Source organism: Bombus vancouverensis, chromosome 13 (assembly GCF_051014615.1).
Source record: "Bombus vancouverensis nearcticus chromosome 13, iyBomVanc1_principal, whole genome shotgun sequence".
NCBI classification, from domain to species: domain Eukaryota; kingdom Metazoa; phylum Arthropoda; class Insecta; order Hymenoptera; family Apidae; genus Bombus; species Bombus vancouverensis.
This window is the reverse complement of record NC_134923.1, coordinates 12141554-12165296: the sequence shown is the minus strand read 5'-3', so window position 1 is coordinate 12165296 and position 23743 is coordinate 12141554. Positions and strand designations below refer to the sequence as shown.

Sequence of the window (23743 nt, the reverse complement as noted above, 5' to 3'; positions counted from 1 at the left end):
AGTATTGCTAAGGTATAATGTATATTTATTATATTATCATTTTTTGTCATATAGCATAACATTGTTATTTCTATAGTAATAATAATAATCATAATCATAATAATCATAATCATAACCATAATCATAATAATAATAGTAATTATAGCACCATGAACACTCCACAGTAAGTTTTTTTTTTTTGTTTAATTCGTTATTCGAAAAACACGACGCGCTGATGCGCTTCAAGGGGTGAGAACCGCGATTTGTATAATAAATACAATTGTGAAAAACTGTACTTCGTCTTACATCTGCGGCGCAGTCTCGTAACGGCAGAAAATCGACTGTGAAGAAGAATGACTAGATGATTTTTTTAATATTAGGAAACGAGATTTTCTTCTGACTAGAACATTAGCGTATCCGATATTTCGCGTGGAGTAAACAAACTCTTGATTTATCATGTCTCGGTAGACCGATTGCTTTACTTTTCTTTTTCATTTTTTTTTTCCTGCCTTTTCAACATTTTGTCCCTTTTTGCATTCGTCTCGTTTGATCGCTGATTCGACGTTGCTTCGTACAATGTACTCTTTTTGATCCAGCAAAATCTCTTTAAAAACACATGCCAAAATTCGAACGTGAGCCCTTACCCCGATACGCTCGAGTGTCGGATACGTGTTAAGGGCGTATGAAACACACTTCATACGACGCTCTTTTTAAGTTGATATTCAAATAAAACCGTATCACCGTTCTCACACCCGTTAAGCATCGCGATTTAGGGGTTCGTACAGGTGTCGAGGTTCGCACTTCTTAATCCTTCGCATATTCTTTTTCCTCCCGGAATTAGATTTCTTTCTAGTTTTTTTATTTTGTCTCTGACTTTCCATTCATATATTATATGTATATTTCTTGCGTCGTATGCATGTATTATGTATGTGCATACGCACGGTTTGTACGTATGTGTCTGTGTCTGTGTCTCTGTGTGTGTGTGTGTTCATATATATATATATATTTATATATATACCTTTTTGTTCTTCTTTATATTTAATCTAAACTGTCTTAATGAAAGCTCGTTCTTAACTTTTATATTCATCCTCGTTTCTTTTTAATTAAAATTCTCTTTCATCTTCGTTAGCTCGTCGAGGACGAGCGCATACCTAACCATTCGCTTCGTTTTACCAATGTTAATATAACTGTGTTTGTTTACTCGTTTCGATCGTTCTCGTTACATATTCAATTTCATAATTTTAATATCCTACCTAAATAGCTGGTCGTCGTTAGTTTGTCAATAAATAATACATAAATACATAGGTACACACATGGTTTTATCGCTATCGCGCATTTACGTTTTCCTCAGTTTCATTCGTCTGTTCCTTCTTTCTTTCTCTCGTCGCAAGCGACAAAATTCTCGTCCACGATGACGATGGTGACAATGACGATACGACCATGCCAATGACGATGGTAAACATAACAATGCAACAACAACAACAACAATAACAATAATAACGGTGACAATAATAGAGATGATGACTGTAACGATACGATAATGGTTATTAATAATACATAATAGTAACGCGATGATTATGATAATCATAATGATGATGGCGATAATCATAACGATTTTGTTAGAATAACAATGACAATAGCGATAGTACGAACAGCGATAATATTAGGAGGACTAATAAATAATAATAAATAATAGCAATGACAATGGTAATAACGAGCATAGTAGCAGCGGCAGTAGTAGTAATGACGATGATGATGATGATAGTAATAATTATATCGAAGATAATACGTAGCAAACGTATTTTCGTTTAGACCAAACTTCTTTAAACCTCTCGTCCAAAGATCTTACGTATAAACCTAAATTACAAAGATGTAAAAGATGGAAAAGTAAATGCGTAAATAAGTAGATGAAATATACACACGGAGGAGCAAATAAGCGATCGTTGACGAGCAAACTGCGTTAAACGAGCAGTAAAAAACTTACACACTAACTAGAGCATTTATTGGACCTTGAGTTATCGTAAGACAATCACAATCGGCAGAACGTACGTTTCTCTTCTTAACTCTGCCTTTTTCCTTTCGCGAACCTGGTAACATTCGTAAGACGATCGTTTTCGTACAACGGGTGTGAAAACCGATCGATATTATAGGCCTTTCGCTATGCTCAGTTTTAATGCCTTCGGTCTTTCGTTATTCGAGACATTTCCATCGAAATTTTCTTCTCAAATTCTCCGTGGTCGATCCGAGTAAATACAATTATCTGTAACTTGAAACTGTCAACTTGCACGAAATCGAATGCGATGGTAATTTTGTTAATAGGTCGATGAGATCGCTTTCGTTCTTTCAACGAACGATACTTATCTGTTATTTTCACGTATACAGATATATATATATATATGCGTTCACAAAATAAATTTTTCCTTATATATCATTTATCACGAAACGATTAAGAACATAACGAGCATGCGTTCTCATAATCTACAAGGCTACGTTTGTTCTATGAAAATTACCTCGATCACACGCGTATTTCAAATTCTTGAAAACACGTTCGCTTTACGTTACGTACGTTAAGCAGAATTTTATTTCATCCACGTGGAAGATATCATCGTCCTTATACTTTCGGATTTCTAATCGTTCTTACAAGGATTATCATCATCATTGCCATCATCGTTACTATATTTGTCGTCGTCTCGTCGTTATTGTCACCGTTGTAATCGTTATTGTCGTCACCATCGTCACCATCATCACCATCGTTATCGTCGATAACCGGTAATCGTCACCGTTCTCGTTTACGTACGCGTTGTCCACATCGTTGTCACCACCGATCATCGTCATGATCGAATCGTTATCGTGACTAATGCGTGTTTTCGTCATTGCCGTTACGATCACCGTTGTAATCGTTTCGCGTATAGTCATCGTTACCATGTGTCGGGCAATTGTCACGCCATCGTCATCCCGCACGAGTGCAGTTTGTCGTATTTCGTCGATCTGATTGAAATAAGTACAAAATGAACTAAACGGTTTGTCAACTTTCTGGAACGCTTTCTTTTACGGTGTTCGGTTCGACACGCGTAAAAGGAATAGGGACGCGCGGAGCATCGAAATTCCCTTGGAAAGCAAACATCGTCAGAATCGTTGCGTTTCTTTCGCGAGATACAACGAGGAGAGAATGGAAACGAGTCAATGGAATTCGTAGACCCCTTGTACAGTTCTCAACGTCGATACGACACCGCGATTATCGTTTGGTCTAATTTCATAAACGGTGCGCGCTCTAGAAAGTGGTATTTTGTTACGTGGCAAATGAAATACTCTCATCTCTAAAAAATATCTATAAACGGATTTATATTACAGGAACGAGCAACTCTGTTCTTAAGGTGGCCGAAAACTCGGGCGAAACGTCGAAAAACAGAGCTGTTCACTCCGATACGATTATCGAACGTGGACTTTGTCCATTGGATGGATGTTGTACGATTTTTACTTTATCGCCGTCTCAGTTTTGCTTCTGATATTCTACTTTCTTCGTTATCGAGAAGGGAATCCTTTTTTAGATTTTGCTTTATCTTTATTCACCTACCTCCGCTATAAGGTAACGGGCCTAAGTGGCATTTGGAATGGAACATCGACGATATGGACGATCGTTTTCCTATATCGCTTTTCCTGTTGTTTGCTTCGATCCGATTGCGACCGCGCGAATATCTTCCATTCTTTGGGAATCTTTGCAAACGCTTTGTTTCACGACTCGGATCGTTTCACCGCGGTACTTCCCGATTGACGTATATAGTCGTTTATCTCTGTACACGAGTAGACATTCACGACGAGGAGATCGATCGTTAGTTCGACGAAGAAACGTCCTTGGATGTTCCAACTCGAATTCATTTTTGTCGAGAACTTAAGACCATAAAAGATGTACAAAGAATCCTTTTTTCTTCTTCATCGACGTGGTCGATGCCTCAATATCTGCCCGTTATGTGTACGCGTTGTTTCGTCCTATTTACCTTTGTACGTCTTGTCCGTGTTATTGCTAGGCTGTGTTGCGTTGTTCCTACGTGTCTCCATCTTTCTACGGCTTTTTTAGCGATGCTTTCAAAGCGATAACAGTGTCGAGTAATAGGTGTGTATATAAAAAGATAATGGAGGCAAAGGACGCGTTCTTTAAACTTTGCGAGTGTAAGCGTCCAAAAAAACTGAGAACAGGCCAGGTTCGTTTGTCGCAACAGCTTCTAACGTGATCGTTTCACAGCTTCGTATCGAAATTTTGCACGTACCAGCAAAGATCGTACACGGCCGAGTGTTCAGGAGAAAATTGCATTCTTTTTATCGTATTCTCGATCTAAGTATCATAGGTGAAGGAAGCAAAGAAAACAGATAGAGAGAGCAAGAAAGGAGCATCGTTAACGTTATCGTCCTCATCGCTGTTGTCGTTATCGTTGTTGTTGTGTTGTTATTTTTGTTGTTTTCGTCGTGATTGTTTTTGTCGTCGTTATTGTTGCTGCTATATGTTGTTATCGCTGGTCGTGGTAATATAGTTGTTGATCCAATAAACCTGTGCATTTAAAAACAAGGAACAACTGCGTATTTATGATTTATACGGGATTAGGCACGAAATATTCGGATCGTAGAACGACCACGTCCAAGTCGTTCGATGTAGCCTCTCCTTAAGATTTTTCTAAAGTTTTATGGACCGCTAGTAGGCACGGTAAGGAATTCGCGAAACGGCAAGTCCAGAAATGAAGCGATCAAGTACACTCTCTGAACACCGCTCAGAACTCAACTATTACGGCTGAGCAGGCTGCCAATCCCTAGAATTCAAGTCTATAGGCACTGCAACTAGTCTCGTGGTCCTGCAGGTTAATCGTACATCGGGATGCTGAAGGTGAAAGGTCAATGTGATTCGCAGCCAGAGCTTCTTCGTTGTCGGCTACCCAATAGCCCAGGGTGTCGGTGTCGTAAGTTGGGATCATAGTTACCTCTGAAAAGCAAAGATCATAATGTGAATCGTGCTAGGATCGGTAAATTAAGCGCTACGTAAGGATATAGTTTCTCGATGAGAATTAAGACTTGAAAATAAGATTGAAAAATTATTAGAGTTTTGGAATAAACGAGTGAAAATGCCGATCGGCATAAATGTGTCCGAATGAAAACTGACGTCGACCTACCGAGATCTTTGTCTTCCCAAGTCCTCTTAGCTTCCAACAAAGCGTCATAGACTTCGCGACTTGGTTCGGTACCGCTGAACACGTAATATCTCGCGCGAACTCTCTTGAAGAATTCCAACGATGTGTAATAGGAGTTTCCATGATGAGGTACATAAGTAAGATCCACGTAGACGGGTTGTACTTTATTCTTCGAATCCTTCAGCTTCTTCTCGTTCTTGCCCGGACTCTCGGAGCGTTTCTTGTTCTTCAGATTCTCCGATAGAACCTTTCTCGCTTGTTTCTTCTCTTTTTTCGGTGTTCCGGGTGTACCCTTGTTAGAAATTTCATTGGTCACAGGAGCTGGTGAAGGTAATCTCAATGGCTCACCCCAGTCGTTAATAGCGTCGAAATTTAGTCTCATATTGTTGTCGGAATTCGTGTTTCTGAGGTTAAACTTATGCGGTGGAATGGGAGAAGGAAGCCCCAACGGAGTTCCCCAACCATCTAACGGATCTTTCTTCGTGTCAGACTTCGGATCCTCCTCTTTGCGATCGTCCGACTTACCATCAGAATCTGACGCTTCTCGACGAACGCTACCGTTCGTGTATCTCGCTGAGATAGTTTTACCCTGTGATTCGGTTTCTTTAGTTTCCTTTTGTTCCATCGACAGAGCTTTCTCAAAGTCAAGTCCAGCCTCGTCGATATATTTCTTCGGATCGGATTTCTCCTTGTAATCACCGGCATACTCTTTCTCCACCATGAAACGTTTGAACGTGTAATCACCTTGATCTGTCAGAGTGGAAGATTCACCGATCTTCTGCGTGCTGCCACTTGTTGTATCTTTTTCAGACGGTAGCTCGCCATAAATGCTGCTGCTCATCGCGCTGCTCATAAAGTCGCTAGATGTTCTGTCTTTCTCTTTTTCTTGCAAGGAACGTAGAAGGGAGCTATCGGGACCCAAAGATTCCGTCATATCCTTGCTAGGTAAATATTCGTCTACCTTCACGTCCACTTTCTCCGCCAATATCACCGTCTCTCCTTTTTCGTTTGTGGTTTCCGTGACTTCTCGGGTCGTCGTCACTATCTCACCGTCGTCGGACACTGTCTTAGTCGTGGTGATGATCGTTCTGATCACCTCTCCCGATCTGAATCCTTCTGGAGTTCCAGTCAAAGACCTACCTTCGGATCTTCGGTCCGGTGTAGTTCTTCCTGACAGAGAAGAAACGTCGGAAGCGATATCGCGTACTTGAGGAGGCATCGAACGTTTATCCATCGGCGTATGCTTCGTTTCTTCCTTTTCAAATTTCGCTTCAGATTTTCCTTCTGCTCCTTCCACTTTCTTCTCTTCTTTCTTCCTTTCCGTAGACTCTTCGGTCTTCGTAGTTCTAATAGTAGTTTCTTTGATTATGGTACCTTCGTCGCTTAAAAATTCACTCTGCTTACTAGCTTCGGTCGTCATTTTTTCGATAGCCTCTCTGATGTCCTTCTCCGATATCTCACCACCCGTTTCTATGATAGTTGTCGTTCCTTTTTTAACGTCGACGTGCATACCCGACAGAATGTCCGATGTCAGACTCTCTTCGCTCAGCTTCTCGCCTCCTGTAATCACGATTTTCTTCGTTTCTGTTCTCACAGTTTCGACGGTCGATGGGACAGTTTCTTTGCTCACGATTTCTTTTATCGTTTCGAGATCGTCCGTGTCGCCCATCTCACCCTCGGGAACGATAATCTCGCGCTTTATGACTTTCGTAATCACCAGCGGATCATCCTGCTCGATGATCTCCCGTTTTATTACCTTACGAATCGTTTCGGGTTCTTCTTGATCCGACACTTCCCGTGTCACGATTCTTTTAACCACGATCACCTTGCCATCTGGCGAAACTTCCTTTTCTTCTTCGGTTGGCTCTCCTTCCATCTCTTCTTTACCTTTGATAATTCGTTTTTCCAACTCCTCGAACTCGAGCCTGGCCGAGGGTACAGATTCACTCGCGTCTACGTCCGATTCGATTACTTTTCTAATTACTTCCGTTTTACCCGTCACTTGCGCGTCTACTTCGCCGATTTTACTTTCTTTCAGTACAGTAACTATCTGAGGTTTCGCTTCCACGGTGTGCGTAACGGATGATTTCTGGGTTACCGTAGTGGTGATAGTGGTGGAGGTGCCGATACTCGTAGAAACTACATCTTTATCAGGCGAAATATGGTCGATTGGTTTACCGGCAGATTTGTCTTCTACTTTCTCTACGGTGGAAGCTGTAGGCTCGGATATCGAATCAGGAGTTCCGTCACGAGTTACGTCTGGCGTTGATTTTCCTGATAACGTCGTTATATGAGTCGTACGTATCTCGGTTACTCCGCCGACGAATGCTTTGTGGAATTGGCTCTCGTAACTTGTCGAATAATCCGTCATCGACGTTTCCATGTGGCCTTCGCGTTGTCCCGAATATTCCACCGTTTTGTAATCGTAAGACATTTTCCCTTCTCCGTGGTCGGGTTCGTATCTGAGCTCCAGAGATTTTTCATAACGGTAGCCATCCTTGCCGTAGCTGTCATCTGGCTCGTCGTCGTGATAGTACACCTCCACGTCGATCACGGATTCTCGAGTAAGTTTTCTCTTCAGAATTAATTCCTCCGTTATTTCTAGAATAATGTATCGAGGTAAAGACGATCGGACGATAATGTCTTCTAGAATTTCTTCGGTGATTTTCTTTCCTTGCTTAACGTAGTCTTCTTCGAGAAGTTTCTCAATTTCGATTCTCTTCTCTTCCGAGATCGAAACTTCTTCGTCGATATGCGGCTCAGAACGTACAGGGCTATCTTGAGTAGATTTATCAGAAGCAATCAGTTCGGAACTTACGCTAGAACTTATCGAATGATCCGACTTCTCCATCTTTTGCTCGGGTATATCTAAAACTGAATCTCTGTTCAGTTTCCTCGTCGTAATAATTGTCTCTATGATAGTCATTACTATCAACTCTGAGACTGAATAAGTTCTAATTATTTCTTCTATTACGATCATCGTGATCTTCCTTCCCTTATTTATATATTCTTCTAAAATATACTTTTTAATATTTGCTTCTTTCTCAGGCGTTATTTTCATCGTACTTTCTCGATCGACCTGCGTTTGGTCCATTTCAACACTTTCAGGCAATACTTTATAGCTATCATCGACGAATAGCGACTTATCTTTAGTTACCTCTGTAGTAGAAACGCTTATCTTCGTAAAATCTTCCAGTTTAACTGGCGTCTTTAATGCCCCATCCTTTTCGACTGATTTCCGAATATCAATCTGTTTCTCTTCGACATCTAGCTTTTTACTATCGATTTCTCTTCTTTCATCGCCTTCGTCTAAATCAGCGATGCTGGGAGACTTTGATTTGTCGGACAAATCTTTAGCTTCTCCTGGAACACTCGCTACACTGGGAGATCTGGATTTCTCAATTTCTTTTATACCAACTTCCTTCAAATCAGGTGTCTCGCTAGCAATGCTAGGAGTCTTTGATTTATCCTTAGGTTCTGACAGGACACTTGTTACACTGGGTGATCTGGACTTTCCAATGTCTTTAGCTTCGACTTCCTTTACATCGGAAACGTCGCCAGCGATGCTTGGGGACTTCGACTTGTCCGATACATCTCTCGAGTCCAACGTAGCACTTGGTATACTTGGAGATCTGGATTTCTCAGTATCTTTTGCTTCAACATCCTGTATATCGGGAACTTCTCCAGCGACACTCGGAGACTTGGATTTGTCCGCTGCTTCCTTTGGTTCGCCTAATACACTTGTTACACTAGGAGATCTGGATTTGTCTTTTACGTCAATATCCTTGAGATCAAGCGTGTCGCCAGCGATACTAGGCGACTTGGATACATCGGATTTACCCGCTACATCCTTAGATTCCACTGAAACACTTGGTATACTCGGAGATCTAGATTTCACGATATCTTCCAATTCAACTTCTTTCACATCAGGTGCCTCGCCAGCGATACTGGGTGACTTTGATTTATCCGATACATCCTTAGCTTCCTTTGGAGCACTTGGTATAGTTGGAGATATAGGTTTGTCAATAGATTTCGTTTCAACCTCCTTTAGGTCAGGTGATTCACCAGCAATGCTGGGCGACTTTGATTTATCTGATACATCCTTCACTCCCACTGAAATATCTGTTACACTTGGTGATTTAGATTTGTCCACAGAATCTGCAACATCTTTCAGATCCAATATATCACTAGCAACGCTAGGGGATTTTGATTTATCCGTTAAATCCTTTGCTTCCGCTGGGGCACTTGTTACGCTAGGTGACCTAGATTTATCAGCAACTTTAGCGTCAACATCCTTTAAATCACTTGTTTCGTCAGCAACGCTGGGAGTCTTTGATTTTTCTGATATATCTTTATATTCCAACGGAACACTAGGTGACCTAGATTTATCAGCATCCTTCGTGGGAACATCCTTCAAATCGAGAGCCTCGGCAACAATGCTAGGAGACCTGGATTTATCCTTCGATTCATCTGTGACACTAATCACACTGGGAGACCTAGATTTCCTAATTTCTTTAGCCTCGACATCCTTCAAATCAATAGCTTCGCCAGCAATACTGGGCGATTTCGATTTATCTACTGTTTCTTTTAGTTCCGCTGAAACGCTTGTTACGCTAGGAGATCTAGATTTCTCCATATCTCTCAGATCAGGAACTTCACCAGCAACACTGGGAGATTTCGATTTATCTGACACGTCCTTTGATTCCACAGGAATGCTTGCTATACTGGGAGATCTAGATTTCTCAACATCCTTCAAATCGGGAACTTCACCAGCGGCACTGGGAGATTTTGATTTATCTGATACGTCTTTCGATTCCACAGGAATGCTTGGTATACTGGGAGATCTGGATTTCTCAACATCCTTCAAATCGGGAACTTCGCCAGCGACACTGGGAGATTTTGACTTATCTGATACGTCCTTGGATTCCACAGGAATACTTGGTATACTGGGAGATCTGGATTTCTCAACATCTTTCAAATCAGGAACTTCACCAGCGACACTGGGAGATTTTGATTTATCTGATACGTCTTTCGATTCCACAGGAATGCTTGGTATACTGGGAGATCTGGATTTCTCAACATCCTTCAAATCGGGAACTTCGCCAGCGACACTGGGAGATTTTGATTTATCTGATACGTCTTTCGATTCCACAGGAATGCTTGGTATACTGGGAGATCTGGATTTCTCAACATCCTTCAAATCGGGAACTTCGCCAGCGACACTGGGAGATTTTGACTTATCTGATACGTCCTTGGATTCCACAGGAATACTTGGTATACTGGGAGATCTGGATTTCTCAACATCTTTCAAATCGGGAACTTCACCAGCGACACTGGGAGATTTTGATTTATCTGAAACGTCCTTTGATTCCACAGGAATGCTTGGTATACTAGGAGATCTAGATTTCTCAACATCCTTCAAATCGGGAACTTCACCAGCGACACTGGGAGATTTTGACTTATCTGATACGTCCTTTGATTCCACAGGAATACTTGGTATACTGGGAGACCTAGATTTCTCAACATCCTTTAAGTCGGGTACTTCACCAGCAACACTGGGAGATTTTGACTTATCTGATACTTCTTTCGATTCAGCGGAAACACTTGGTATACTGGGAGATCTAGATTTTGCAACATCCTTTAAGTCTTGAACTTCTCCAGCAACGCTGGGAGATTTTGACTTATCTGATACGTCCTTCGATTCCATAGGAATACCTGGTATACTGGGAGATCTAGATTTCTCAACATCCTTTAATTCGGGAATTTCACCAGCAATACTAGGCGTCTTTGACTTATCCAAAACGTCCTTTGCTTCAGCCGGAATACTGGTTATACTGGGAGATCTAGATTTCTCAATATCCTTTAAGTCAGGTACTTCTTCAGCAATGCTGGGTGACTTTGATTTATCCGTGGCTTCTTTCGATTCCGTTGATGCGATTGATATACTTGGAGATCTAGATTTCTGTGTATCTTTTATATCGGCGTCCTTTACATCGGGTATTTCGCCAGCGATACTAGGAGACTTTGATTTATCTGATGCGTCTTTCGCTTCAGTTGGAACACTTGTAATGCTAGGAGATCGAGATTTCTCAATATCTTTTGCTTCAACATCTTTCAAATCGGGAACCTCCCCGGCAATACTAGGCGATTTTGATTTATCGGATGTTTCCTTTGTTTCAGTTACAACAGATGCAACACTAGGAGACCTGGATTTTTCAGCACTTTTTGCATCAATTTCATCTAGATCGGGTTTCTCGCCAGCAATGCTAGGTGACTTTGATTTATCGGTTGGTTCTCTCAGCTCGGCTGAAATGCTTGTTACACTAGGAGACCTAGACTTCTCAGCATCTTTTACGCAAACGTCTTTTAATTCTGGAATCTCACCAGCAATGCTGGGTGACTTGGATTTATCCGGTGTTTCTTTCCGCTCAGTAGGTACGCTTATCACACTAGGAGACCTAGATTTCTCAATATCTCTTTCGTCAATCTCCTTCAAGTCAAGAGTCTCACTAACAATACTAGGTGACTTTGACTTATCCGAAAGTTCCTTCGGTTCAACTGCAATACTTGCTACGCTGGCAGATCTGGATTTGTCAAAATCTTTTTCATCGACTTCCTTCAGATCGGCAATTTCTCCTGCAATGCTTGGTGTCTTGGATTTATCAGCTGGTTCTTTTGGCTCAGTAAGGACACTAGTTACGCTAGGCCTAGGAGACCTAGATTTGTCAACATCCTTTAAGTCAGGTTCTTCGCCAACAACGCTGGGAGTCTTTGACTTATCTGATACTTCTTTAAACTCCGCTGAAATACTTGTTATGCTAGGAGACCTAGACTTTTCGATATCCTTTAAATCTGGTGTTTCGCCAGTAATGCTAGGAGTCTTTGACTTATCTTTCAGGTCCGTTGAAATACTTGTCACACTAGGAGATCTGGATTTCTCAATATCTTTTGTTTCCAGTTCTTTTAGATCCAGCGTATCACTGACGATGCTTGGTGTCTTTGATTTATCTGATATATCTTTAGTTTCTACTGGAGCACTTGGTATACTCGGAGATCTAGATTTCTCAGCACCTTTCGCTTCAACGTCCTTCAGATCAGGCGTTTCACCAGCGATACTAGGAGACTTGGACTTATCCGATACATCTTTTGCTTCAGCTGGGACGCTTATTACACTAGGAGACCTAGATTTTTCAATTTCTTTAGCTTCAAGATCCTTTAAGTCAGGTGTCTCGCCAGCGATACTAGGAGATTTCGACTTATCCGGTACGTCCTTTGCTTCGGATGGGACACTCGTTACACTGGGAGATCTGGACTTCTCTATTTCTTTAGCTTCAATGTCCTTTAAGTCAAGTGTCTCGCCTGCGATACTAGGAGATTTCGACTTATCCGGCACGTCTTTTGCTTCAGATGGGACACTCGTTACACTGGGAGACCTAGACTTCTCTATTTCTTTAGCTTCAATGTCCTTTAAGTCAAGTGTTTCGCCAGCGATACTAGGAGATTTCGACTTATCCGGTACGTCCTTTGCTTCGGATGGGACACTCGTTACACTGGGAGATCTGGACTTCTCTATTTCTTTAGCTTCAATGTCCTTTAAGTCAAGTGTCTCGCCAGCGATACTAGGAGATTTCGACTTATCCGGTACGTCCTTTGCTTCGGATGGGACACTCGTTACACTGGGAGACCTAGACTTCTCTATTTCCTTAGCTTCAATGTCCTTTAAGTCAAGTGTGTCGCTAGCGATACTAGGAGATTTCGACTTATCCGGTACGTCCTTTGCTTCGGATGGGACACTCGTTACACTGGGAGACCTAGACTTCTCTATTTCCTTAGCTTCAATATCCTTTAAGTCAGGTGTCTCGCCAGCGATACTAGGAGATTTCGACTTATCCGATACGCCCTTTCCTTCGGATATGATACTCGTTACACTGGGAGATCTAGATTTCTCTATTTCTTTAGCTTCAATCTCTTTTAAGTCAGGTGTCTCGCCAGCGATACTAGGAGATTTCGATTTATCCGACACATCTTTAACTTCAGCTGGGACGCTTGTTACACTGGGAGATCTAGATTTTTCAATTTCTTTAGCTTCAAGATCCTTTAAGTCAGGTGTCTCGCCAACGATACTGGGAGATTTCGACTTATCCGATACGTCTTTTGCTTCGGATAGGACACTCGTTACACTGGGAGATCTGGATTTCTCTATTTCTTTAGCATCAACCTCTTTTAAGTCGGGTGTCTCGCCTGCGATACTAGAAGACTTCGACTTATCTGACACGTCCTTTGCTTCAGTTGAGACACTCGATATACTGGGGGACCTAGATTTCTCCATATCTTTTGTTTCAACTTCTTTTAAGTCAGGAATCTCTCCAGCAATACTAGGTGTCTTTGATTTATCCATCCGTTCCTTTTGTTCAGTCAAGAGACTTGTGACGCTAGCGACACTAGGAGATGTTGACTTCTCAATATCTCTTGCCGCAATATCCTTTATATCGCATACCTCGTCAACAATACTGGACGACTTTGACGCATCTGATGCGTCCTTAGATTCTCCTGAGACACTTGTTATACTGGAAGATGCAGACTTCTCATCTTCTGCCTCTGCATCCTCTAAATCCGAATAACGAGAAAGTGATTTTTTATCAATAGCCTTTAAATCTGGCTTCTCTGCAGGACTAATCGGTGATTTCAAACGATCTGTAATAACCTCACGTTCTTCGGTAGCACTCGTTATACTTAACGCCCTAGCCTTGTCTATTTCCTTTACATCAATCTCTTTCCACTCATGCGGTTCAGTAGGAATACTGGGTCGCTTTGATACATCAAAAGGTGCCTTTGATTCTATCGGTTTTTCACTGGGAATTTCTGCGATGTCTGCTTTCGAAGGTTGTTCAAGAACAGGACTTGTAGTCGGAGTTCTAGGTTCCTCTGGTGTTTTTGTTTTCTTGGATTCTTCAGCCTGACGTTTAGAAACATCTACTTGTTCTTCTATCTTCTTTTCTGCTTCTGCGGTAGTGATCTCAGATTTTTCCAACTTTGTCAAATAGACAATCGTCTTTTCTACCATTTTATCCTCGCTTACCTCCTGCAAATCCCCTTTATCGCTCGGTGCCGGAGAAGGAGATTTTTTGTCTGCTTCTTTCGTTCCTAACGTGTCCTGGTCAGTGATAATTGCTGGCTTAAGGTCTGTGATTGGTTGTATCTTTTCTGCTTTGGTAGGTTCGAAATCAAGTGGTTTCTCTTTTAGTTCTGGACTCTTTTCAGGACTCTTTTCAGGACTCTCTTCAGGACTTTTCTTAGGTGAAATACCGGCACGTTCTTTCTTGTCTTCTTTTTCATCACTTACAGGCATCTCAATTTTCCTATCAACTTGAGCAACTTCTTTAATTACTTCTGTTTTCAAACTTTCCGGCATTCCAATTTTTCTTTCTGGAACTATCGTTTCGAAAGTTGACTTTAGAGGTTCTATATCTTTCATATCAGAAGTCTTCGCCGATTCTTCCGGTGATTTTGCAAAAATAGTTTCCGCCGGAGAAACATCTTCCGATCGAAGCGACTCCGGTGATTTCGATGCAACGATGTCGAGACTTTTCTTGCGAATTTCATCGACTTCAACTTTCTCTTGAATCAGCGTCGGTTTCTCTAAAGCTTCTTTAATCATTTTTCCATCTAATTCTTTTTTCTCAGCAACGGTGTCCACTACTTTAGTAGCTGTATCAACAGATGATTCGATTGTTTCAATCTTCCTAGTTTCTAATTCTTTCTTTTCGACTTTTTCACGAACGGCTTTAGCCATATCCTCCAAAATTTCTGTTTGTTGTTGCAAACTGGGAGACTTTGGAATTTCTGATTCTATCAGAGATGGAGAAGTGCTACTGTCCGCTTCTTTTGGTTTAGTAGGTACCGCCTTCTCTAAGCTGTCTTCGAGATCACGTGAGTCACGAGTGTCAATCGGTGACTTATCCAAGCTGTCTTCAGGAGTTACCTTTCCGACATCTTTGATTGATGGTGACTTATCAGAAATGCTGTCTTTTTCTGGAGAACTGATTTCTGAGTGCAGAGAGTCCTTATCTAGAAGCAAAGAATCTTTATCAGATGTTGATTTGACAGATGCATCTTTAAGAGAATCATCAGGTGTAACAGTTTTTTGGAGCGCGATAGTACCAGTTGGGGAAATTTCAATTTCTTGTCCGCCATCTTCGCTGCTTGCTGTAACTAACATCCTTCGAACAGCTGCAGCATCATCTTCAGGCGATTTCTCAGGTTTCTTTTCTTCTTTAACTGCAACTGGTATCTCTTTGAGTGGCTCTTCTTTTCGAGCCAACGATAAGTCTTCAAAAACAACTTTCTCAATTTTCTTGTCACCTTCGACCTTTTCTACTTTGGGAGATACTTTCTCGTCCTTTTGAGCTAAATCTTCAGGAGCAACCTTCTCCATTTTCTTGTCATCTTCGATCTTTTCTACTTTAGGAGATATTTCTTCGTCTTTCTTAGCCAAGTCTTCAGGAACAACTTTCTCCATTTTCTTGTCATCTTCGATCTTTTCTATTTTGGGAGATACTTCTTCGTCTTTCTTAGTTAAGTCTTCAGGAGCAACTTTCTCAATTTTCGTGACATCTTCGATCTTTTCTGCTTTGGGAGATATTTTCTCATCTTTTTTGGCTAAATCTTCAGGCCCAACCATCTCCACTTTCTTGTCGTCTTCGATCTTTTCTACTTTGGGAGATATTTTCTCATCCTTTTTAGCTAAGTCTTCTAGAGTCACTTTCTCAATTTTCTTGTCATCTTCGATCTTTTCTACTTTGGGAGATACTTCTTCGTCTTTCTTAGCTAAGTCGTCAGGAGAAACTTTCTCCATTTTCTTTTCATCTTCGATCTTTTCCAGCTTGGGAGATACTTCCGCATCTTTTTTAGCTACATCTTCAAGAGTAACTTTCTCAATTTTCGTAACATCTTCGATCTTTTCTGCTTTAGGAGATATTTTCTCATCTTTTTTAGCTAAATCTTCAGGCGCAACCATCTCCACTTTCTTGTCATCTTCGATCTTCTCTACTTTGGGAGATATTTTCTTGTCATCTTCGATCTTTTCTACTTTGGGGGATACTTCCTCATCTTTTTTAACTAATTCCTGAATACTCTTCTTACGCTCCACTTCAAGTATTTCCGGTTTCTTTTCAACAAGTTCTTCCTTCGGTACGCGATCAACAACTTCCGATTCCGGAATTTTCTTGGAAACGTCGATGACTGTCTCCAATTTGTCTTCTCGCTTCTGGTCTTTTGTTAATGAAATTTCAGTAGGCTTGATTTCATCGATGATTTCCTTTTGAACAGGTGACTTTGGTTCAGTCACCTTTTCCACTGGTCTCTCTTCTTCTTTCGTTTCTACTGGTTTCACTTCTTCTTTCTTTTCCACTGGTTTCACTTCTTCTTTCTTTTCTACTGGCTTCACTTCTTCCTTCTGTTCCATTGGTTTTACTTCTTCTTTCTTTTCCACTGGTTTCACTTCTTCTTTCTTTTCTACTGGTTTCACCTCTTCCTTCTTTTCTATTGGCTTTACTTCTTCTTTCTTTTCCACTGGTTTCGCTTCTTCTTCCTTTTCTACTGGTTTCGCCTCTTCTTTCTTTTCCATTGGTTTTACTTCTTCTTTCTTTACCACTGGTTTCGCTTCTTCTTCCTTTTCTACTGGTTTCACCTCTTCTTTCTTTTCCATTGGTTTTACTTCTTCTTTCTTTTCCACTGGTTTCATTTCTCCTTCCTTTTCTACTGGTTTCACTTCTTTCTCCTTTTCCATTGGTTTTACTCCTTCTTCCTTCTCTACTGGTTTCACTTGTTCCTCCTTTACCATTGGTTTTACTTCTTCTTTCTTTTCCATTGGTTTTACTTCTTCTTTCTTTTCTACTGGTTTCATTTCTTCTTCCTTCTCTACTGGTTTCACTTCTTCTTTCTTTTCCACTGGTTTCACTTCCTCTTCCTTCTCTACTGGTTTCACTTCTTCCTTCTTTTCTATTGGTTTTACTTCTTCTTCCTTTTCTATTGGTTTTACTTCTTCCTTTTCTACTGGTTTCACTTCATCTTCCTTTTCTACTGGTTTAACTTCTTCCTTCTTTTCCATTGGTTTTACTTCTTCTTTCTTTTCTATTGGTTTTACTTCTTCTTCCTTTTCTACTGGTTTTACTTCTTCCTTCTTTTCCATTGGTTTCACTTCTTCTTTCTTCTCTATTGGTTTAACATCTTCCTTCTTTTCCATTGGTTTTACTTCTTCTTTCTTCTCTATTGGTTTTACTTCTTCTTCCTTTTCTACTGGTTTAACTTCTTCCTTCTTTTCCATTGGCTTTACTTCTTCTTTCTTTTCCATTGGTTTTATTTCTTCTTTCTTTTCTATTGGTTTCATTTCTTCTTCCTTCTCTACTGCTTTCACTTCTTCCTCCTTTTCTACTGGTTTTACTTCTTCCTTCTTTTCCATTGGTTTCACTTCTTCTTCCTTCTCTACTGGTTTCACTTCTTCCTTCTTTTCCAATGGTTTTACTTCTTCTTTCTTTTCTATTGGTTTTACTTCTTCTTCCTTTTCTACTGGCTTAATTTCTTCCTTCTTTTCCATTGGTTTTACTTCTTCTTTCTTTTCTATTGGTTTTACTTCTTCCTCTTTTTCTACTGGTTTAACTTCTTCCTTCTTTTCTATTGGCTTAAATTCTTTTTCTTCTAGCTTTTCTAATTCTTTCTGAATAACTTCTTTTTCCAGCACTAGTTCAGCGATTGAACGTTTCCTTCTTTCTTTTTCTATTGTGATCGCATCCACTTGTTCTTCGGGCGATTCAGTCTTCTGCTCCTTCTTCTCTTTAGCTTCGTCTAGATACTTTTCTATGGTATCAAGAGATTCTGGTACTTCGGTCACTTTAACTTCCTTTTCTTTCTCTTTAACTGGTTTTACATCGATAGGTAATTCTGTCTTTCCTACTTTTCCCTTTGTCTCGTGAACGAATTTTTCGTCAGCCTCGATAACGTCACTTATGGTATCTTCCACAGCTTCTTCGGCATATTCCCGCTCGCGTGATTCGTCTGATTTTGGTGAAATAATACGCGATGTATCTTCCAAAGAAGTAACAGTTACATCACGTACTTTATATTCTTGTTCGACAGCCTCAAAGTCGTCGCCAATGTCTTTTTCCTGTCTTTTGTCGATAATTTCTTTTAGAGATACCGGTTTTGTAGGTATTGTGTCCTCGTAGTCACGAACCTCTTTCGGTTTTGTGGAAGATTTTTTAATGATACTTACAAAATCATCTTCTTCTTCTTCTTCGGCTGACAAACAAACGGATTCTTCTTCGACGCCGAGTTCTTCTTTACGTGGTTCAGAAATTTTAGCTTCTTCTTTCGGTGATTTCATCTCTTTTTCCTTCAAAATCTCTTTTTCTACAGGAGATTTTATTTCTGGTTTCGCGACCGATATAACTTCGATTGGTGATAATTTTTCTTCCTTTTTGTCTAATTTCGACGGTGCTTCGATCTTTTCCTCCTTCGTTTCTTCTTTCTTCTCAGCTTCTTCTTTCTTTGCTTTAGTGTCAATCGGTTCCAGTTCGGAATCAAACAAACCATCAGTTTTAACATCGATTAACTTTTTAACGATAATTTCCTGGATAATACGAATTATGATTACTTTCGGCACAGTCTTTTTAATGGAAATTTCTTCGACGATTTCGATAGTTATGCATTTTCCTCTTTTAATGTATTCATTGATAATATACTCTTCAAGCTCCATTTTCAATTTTGGAGTGATAGATTCTTCCAATTTTAAGATATCAACGTTATCGACGACATCTTTCTTTGAAAGACCCTTTCGTATAATAATCTCTTCGATAATATAGATAACACGCTCCTTTGGAACACCTTTAACAATTGTAATGTACTCTATAATCTCAATAGTGATTTTCTTCTTCTTAATCACAAGTTCTTCGATAATCTCTTCCACAATACGATCTACCTTATCGACAATAGCTTTTATTTCAGCGGGTAATTTAATCGAGAGTTCAATTTCTTTACTCAAGTCCACTTTGCTTTCCTGCATTTTATCTGTAACAAATTTCGGTGAGGTTGGTGTTGAACCAGGAGAAACCATTACAATCTCCGCTTTGGCGGGAGAAATCTTTTGCTCGAAACCTATTACAGGCTCTTCTATAGCTGTTTGAACTTTCTCCTCTTTTTCGATCGGTGGTTTCACAGTTTCTTTCACACAAACGTCTTCCACCCCAGCTTCCAGTACGTCCACCTTCAGAGACAAATCTTTAACTTCGGGAGCAATCTCTTTGACATCTTTCATCATTTCTTCGCAAATTTCCTTAACGTCACGCTCATCTTTCTCTTCTTTCGGAGATATAATTGGCTCTGTTTCTTTGACAATTTGCACACAAGGTTCTTCCTTTGTTTCTGCAACGAGTTCTTCAGCTTCCTCCTGGTACAGAGAAATTTCTTCGGTAATTCCAACTTTCGTGGGTATCATAGGAACCTTAGTTTCCGCGACAGCTTTAGGCGGCGACACAGTTTCCGCTACAGGTTTAGGCGGCGACACAGCTTCCGCCACAGGTTTAGGCGGCGACACAGCTTCCGCCACAGGTTTAGGCGGCGACACAGCTTCCGTCACAGGTTTAGGCGGCGACACAGCTTCCGTCACAGGTTTAGGTGGCGACACAGCTTCCGCCACAGGTTTAGGTGGCGACACAGCTTCCGCCACAGGTTTAGGTGGCGATACAGTTTCTCCCTTTTTGATTGGTTCCTTGAACAACAACTTGTCCGAGAAGACATCGTCTTCCTTCAGAACCTCGGCAACCTTACGCACGATTTCGGTAACATCTCTAACTTTGTCCTCGATGTCGATACCAGCTGTTCCAGCAAGAACCTCTCCAACGTCTAGAACAGCTTCTTTAACGTCTTTCGTAGGTATTTCTTCTTCCAAATGTTCAGCTTTTGGTATTTCGAATTTCACCTTTTCAGGTTCTTTGCTTTCGGGAGATGTGCCTTCGATATGTGGCTTAATCGCTTCCAGCTTTTCCACCACACCTTCCAGAGTGTCCTTAACGACATCCTTCGTTAATGGTACCTCTCGTGTCAAATCAGCTGTTTCACCGGCAATCTTCTCTTCCAACGATTCCAAAGAATCCCTCAAGCTGTCCTTTACTGTTTTAAATTTCTTCGAAGCTTCTTCCAACAGTGCTTTTATTTCTTCTGCTTCTTCTTCGACTTCTTCTGCAAGCTGTTCTTCCTTCTTAGCTTTGATCTCGATCTCCGGTGACTTTTCCGTCTTTTCTGCGACCTCGACATCTTTCAACGGAACTTCGCTTGGTTTCGCTATTTCTTTTTTCGATTCAATTTTTTCTTCCTCAATGGGTTTCGATACCACCGACACTGGAGATTTGCTTTCTTCTTTCACAGCCTTTTCCTCAGTAGGTTTAATTTCTTTCCCTTTAATTTCGAGTTCTGTTACGTCACGTTCTGTTACGGTCACACCCTCGAGTTTTTCCTTAGCCATCGCGATGGTTTCTTCCGTGATCGAGGCAGCCCTCTCTTGTATCTTCGGTTCCACTTCAGGAACTACTTCCTGGACTTTCTCACTAGGTTTACCAACTTTCAGGAATATTTTCTCGACATCGACTTCTTCGAGCACGGTCTTCTCTTGTACCTTCGCCTCTTTCGGAGAACTGGACTTCGACGAAGACTTTTCATCGACGTCCTTCTCCTGTTCCTTCTTTGATTTCTTGGTTAATTTATCGATGCCCTTTTCAAACTTATCAGCAACCTTGCCGAAGAAGCTGAAAACTCCTTTTTGTTCCTTAACAGGTGGCGTAGGTGGTTCCTTGACCTCTTGCGTTGGTACCGGTGCCGATACTTGTGGCTGAGGCTCTGGTTCTTGCTGTGGTTGTGGCGGTTGTACCAATGCTGGTTTCTCCTCTTTGTCCTTCTCGAAGTCTTCCATTCTGTACAATTTAGGATCTACCTCTTCGTGGACTGGCAAATCAGCAACTTCGTCTGGTGTTTTTACAATGTCGCGTTGAAGACACTGTACAGCTTGACGGACATCAAACACTTGAACGTCTGGTTTTGTAGTTACTGTTGGAGGTACGGTTCGCGAAGCAACGACCTCTTCTTTAACTTTCTGTACCACATCCTTCTCTTTCACTTCCTCGATAATGTGTTTCTCGTCGATATCTTCTTTGATTTCGTCCAGAGGTATACGCTCATCTTCTGGAAGCGTCGGCGCTGTGGTTGTAGCACCAGATTCCAAAGTTGAAATTCGTTCTTGCGATTCTTCTAATTTTTCTGGTATTTGTTCCTTTTGGTCAGCTTCGGGTTTCAAATCAGAGTCAGTGGTTTTCTTCTCGGAAGAGTCCAACTTATCAGGGCTCAAACTCGAAGGTTCCTTGGTAATGTCCTCGCTATCCTTCTTACCGGAATCGTCTTTCTCTTCTGGTTTTTGTTGGATTATCTCTGCTGCGGGAGCAACTATTTCTTTAGCCTCTTCTTCCAATTGCTCCCTACGATCTGGTGACAAATCAATTGGCTCTGCCTTCTCTTCTTCGCCTTTCAATATCGTCTCCTTCTCTTCCAATGGTTTTTCACGCTTCTCCACGCTCTCATCCTTCTCTTTCTCCTCCACTTCTTCCTCGGCACCTTTTTCCTTCACCTGCTCCATATCCTTTAGCATCTTCACCTTCTCAGATTCAGCCTCGTCCAAAATATGCTTTTGTTCACCTTCGCCGCTCTGAGTAGAGTCTTCTATATAATCTTCCTCTTTCTCAACGATCAAATACTCATCGATAAGTTCTCTCTTAAGTGCATCTTCCATGTCGGCTTCGATTATGTCATCGTCTGTGATATCTTCTTCTTTCTTGTCAGTAAGTTCCGCTGTGATTTCATCATCTCCTTCGGAACGATCATCTTTTCGTGTTTCTTCGATAAGATCTGCTTTTTTAAGCACTGCTTCGATCTCCTCGACTACTTCTCTTTCCTCCTTTAGATCAGCCAGCACTTTGCTTTCGATAGAATCCAAAGAAATATCTTCCGATTGTTCCATTAGACTCTTCTCTGCGAGTCTAACTCCTGTTTCGGCTTCGATTCCAGATGGCGTGGATACAGTCGAAGAATCGGCTGTACCTTTGTCGCTCTTCGCTTTGCGAACGACACCGTCTTTGTCAGATTTAACAGAGGTTGTTGGAGTGCTACGAGTCGACTTCGCTGGACTACCAGATACTCGAACTTTACTCGGACTAACTGGTTTTGGTCGGCGGCTAAGCGGTTTTCTGTCCATTGGTTTCGGTTTGGCTGGTACTTTGACCATGCCAGTGGTTATAGCCGATTCGATGTTCTTCTGTTCAAGTACTTTTCTATTATTTGCATCCTTAGTACTTTTCGCTGGTGGTGCAGCTGCTGTCTTCTGGGCTTTTGCTTTGGTCACGCTCACTTTCGATATCTCCGTCTTTGTGGCAACTCCGTTTATAGTTTTCTTAGGGGTCGTTGGAGAAGATTTTACTATCATTCCAGCGTCCTTCTTTTCTACGGGAGACTGCTTCGCTTTTTTATCAGTTACCTTCGCCTTTGTTTCAATCTTTCCAGGTTTAACGCCCTTTGGTTCTTTCGATTCTTTCCTTTTGGCTACTTCTTTCGGTTTTGATTCCTTCGCCGGTGGAGTTATCTTTTCTGTTTCTTTCGGAGGCTCGATCTTCTTTTGGACATCCTCTTCGCGTTTCTCTAATTTCTCTTCTATCTTTTCTGGCTTCTCCTTCCCAACATCCTTCTTTACAATCTCCTTCTTCGCTTCCTTCGCTTCTTTTTCTATCTTTTTACTCTCCTTCTCCACCTCTATCTTCTTGTTCTCCACTATTTTCTTAGGCTTCGTTTCAGCTTTAACAGGTTTCGTAGGAATAATTGACGTTGCTTGCGTCTTTGGAGGTAATTCATCTGTAGCTTTCATTTTTATTTCAGGCGATTCTTTTTTCTCTTTCTTCGCCTCTGTGCCTAACTTCTTCGAAGCTTCTTTTTCACTGATCAGGCCCAATTTCTGTTTCGTGGGCTTGTCTCGCAGGGTAGCTAAAGACGCGGACGGTGAGAGGCTCTTTGCGGAACAAACAGGATGCTTTAGGAACTCCAGGTGTTTCAATCGTTCGAAACCTTCGAAGATCTTCTGTTGAGGCGTACTTCCGGGAAACAATATTCTCGTGATGGTGTCTTCGGGGTTTGCGGGTTGCCAGACTAATAACGCGCATATGGAGACCAAATTCTGGATCGGGAAGGTTAAATTGTTCGAGTCTTTCTTGTGACCACCGGCAAAAAGTTTCGAATCAGCGGCGTGCCATCTCGCCAGAAATTCTTTAACTTCGCGACTATCCTTGCTGGGGCTTAACACGTACATGTCCAACGTGCCGTGACCTACTTTATGATAGAGATTGATCGGGTCTGGGTCTCTGTAGCACGGATGCGCTCGCAGACTGATGTGACGCAGATTGACGACCATCTCTTGGCCAATATCGGTGAGATTTAGTATCAGAGGATCGATATCTTTGTCCCCGTCCGGTGAATTGGATTGTCTTCTCTCCTGTTACGCGAGA

The 23743-nt window shown here is 41.3% G+C and overlaps 1 protein-coding gene across 3 annotated transcripts in view; it reads right to left on the bottom strand.

Moving 5' to 3' along the window:
- Window positions 1-8: 8 nt before the first annotated feature.
- The window catches only part of LOC117164806 (uncharacterized), a 34580-nt gene continuing 10845 nt past the window's right edge, over window positions 9-23743 (bottom strand). For 2 of the 3 annotated variants that reach the window (XM_076623897.1, XM_076623898.1), the window contains 2 exons: window positions 5136-23730; window positions 9-4948 (listed from right to left, as the gene is read on the bottom strand). In XM_076623897.1, coding sequence (XP_076480012.1) covers window positions 4779-4948; window positions 5136-23730 — 18765 coding nt within the window. In that variant the 3' untranslated portion in view covers window positions 9-4778. The remainder of the gene's footprint in view (window positions 4949-5135; window positions 23731-23743) is intronic. The other variant, XM_076623899.1, reaches the window with a different exon arrangement.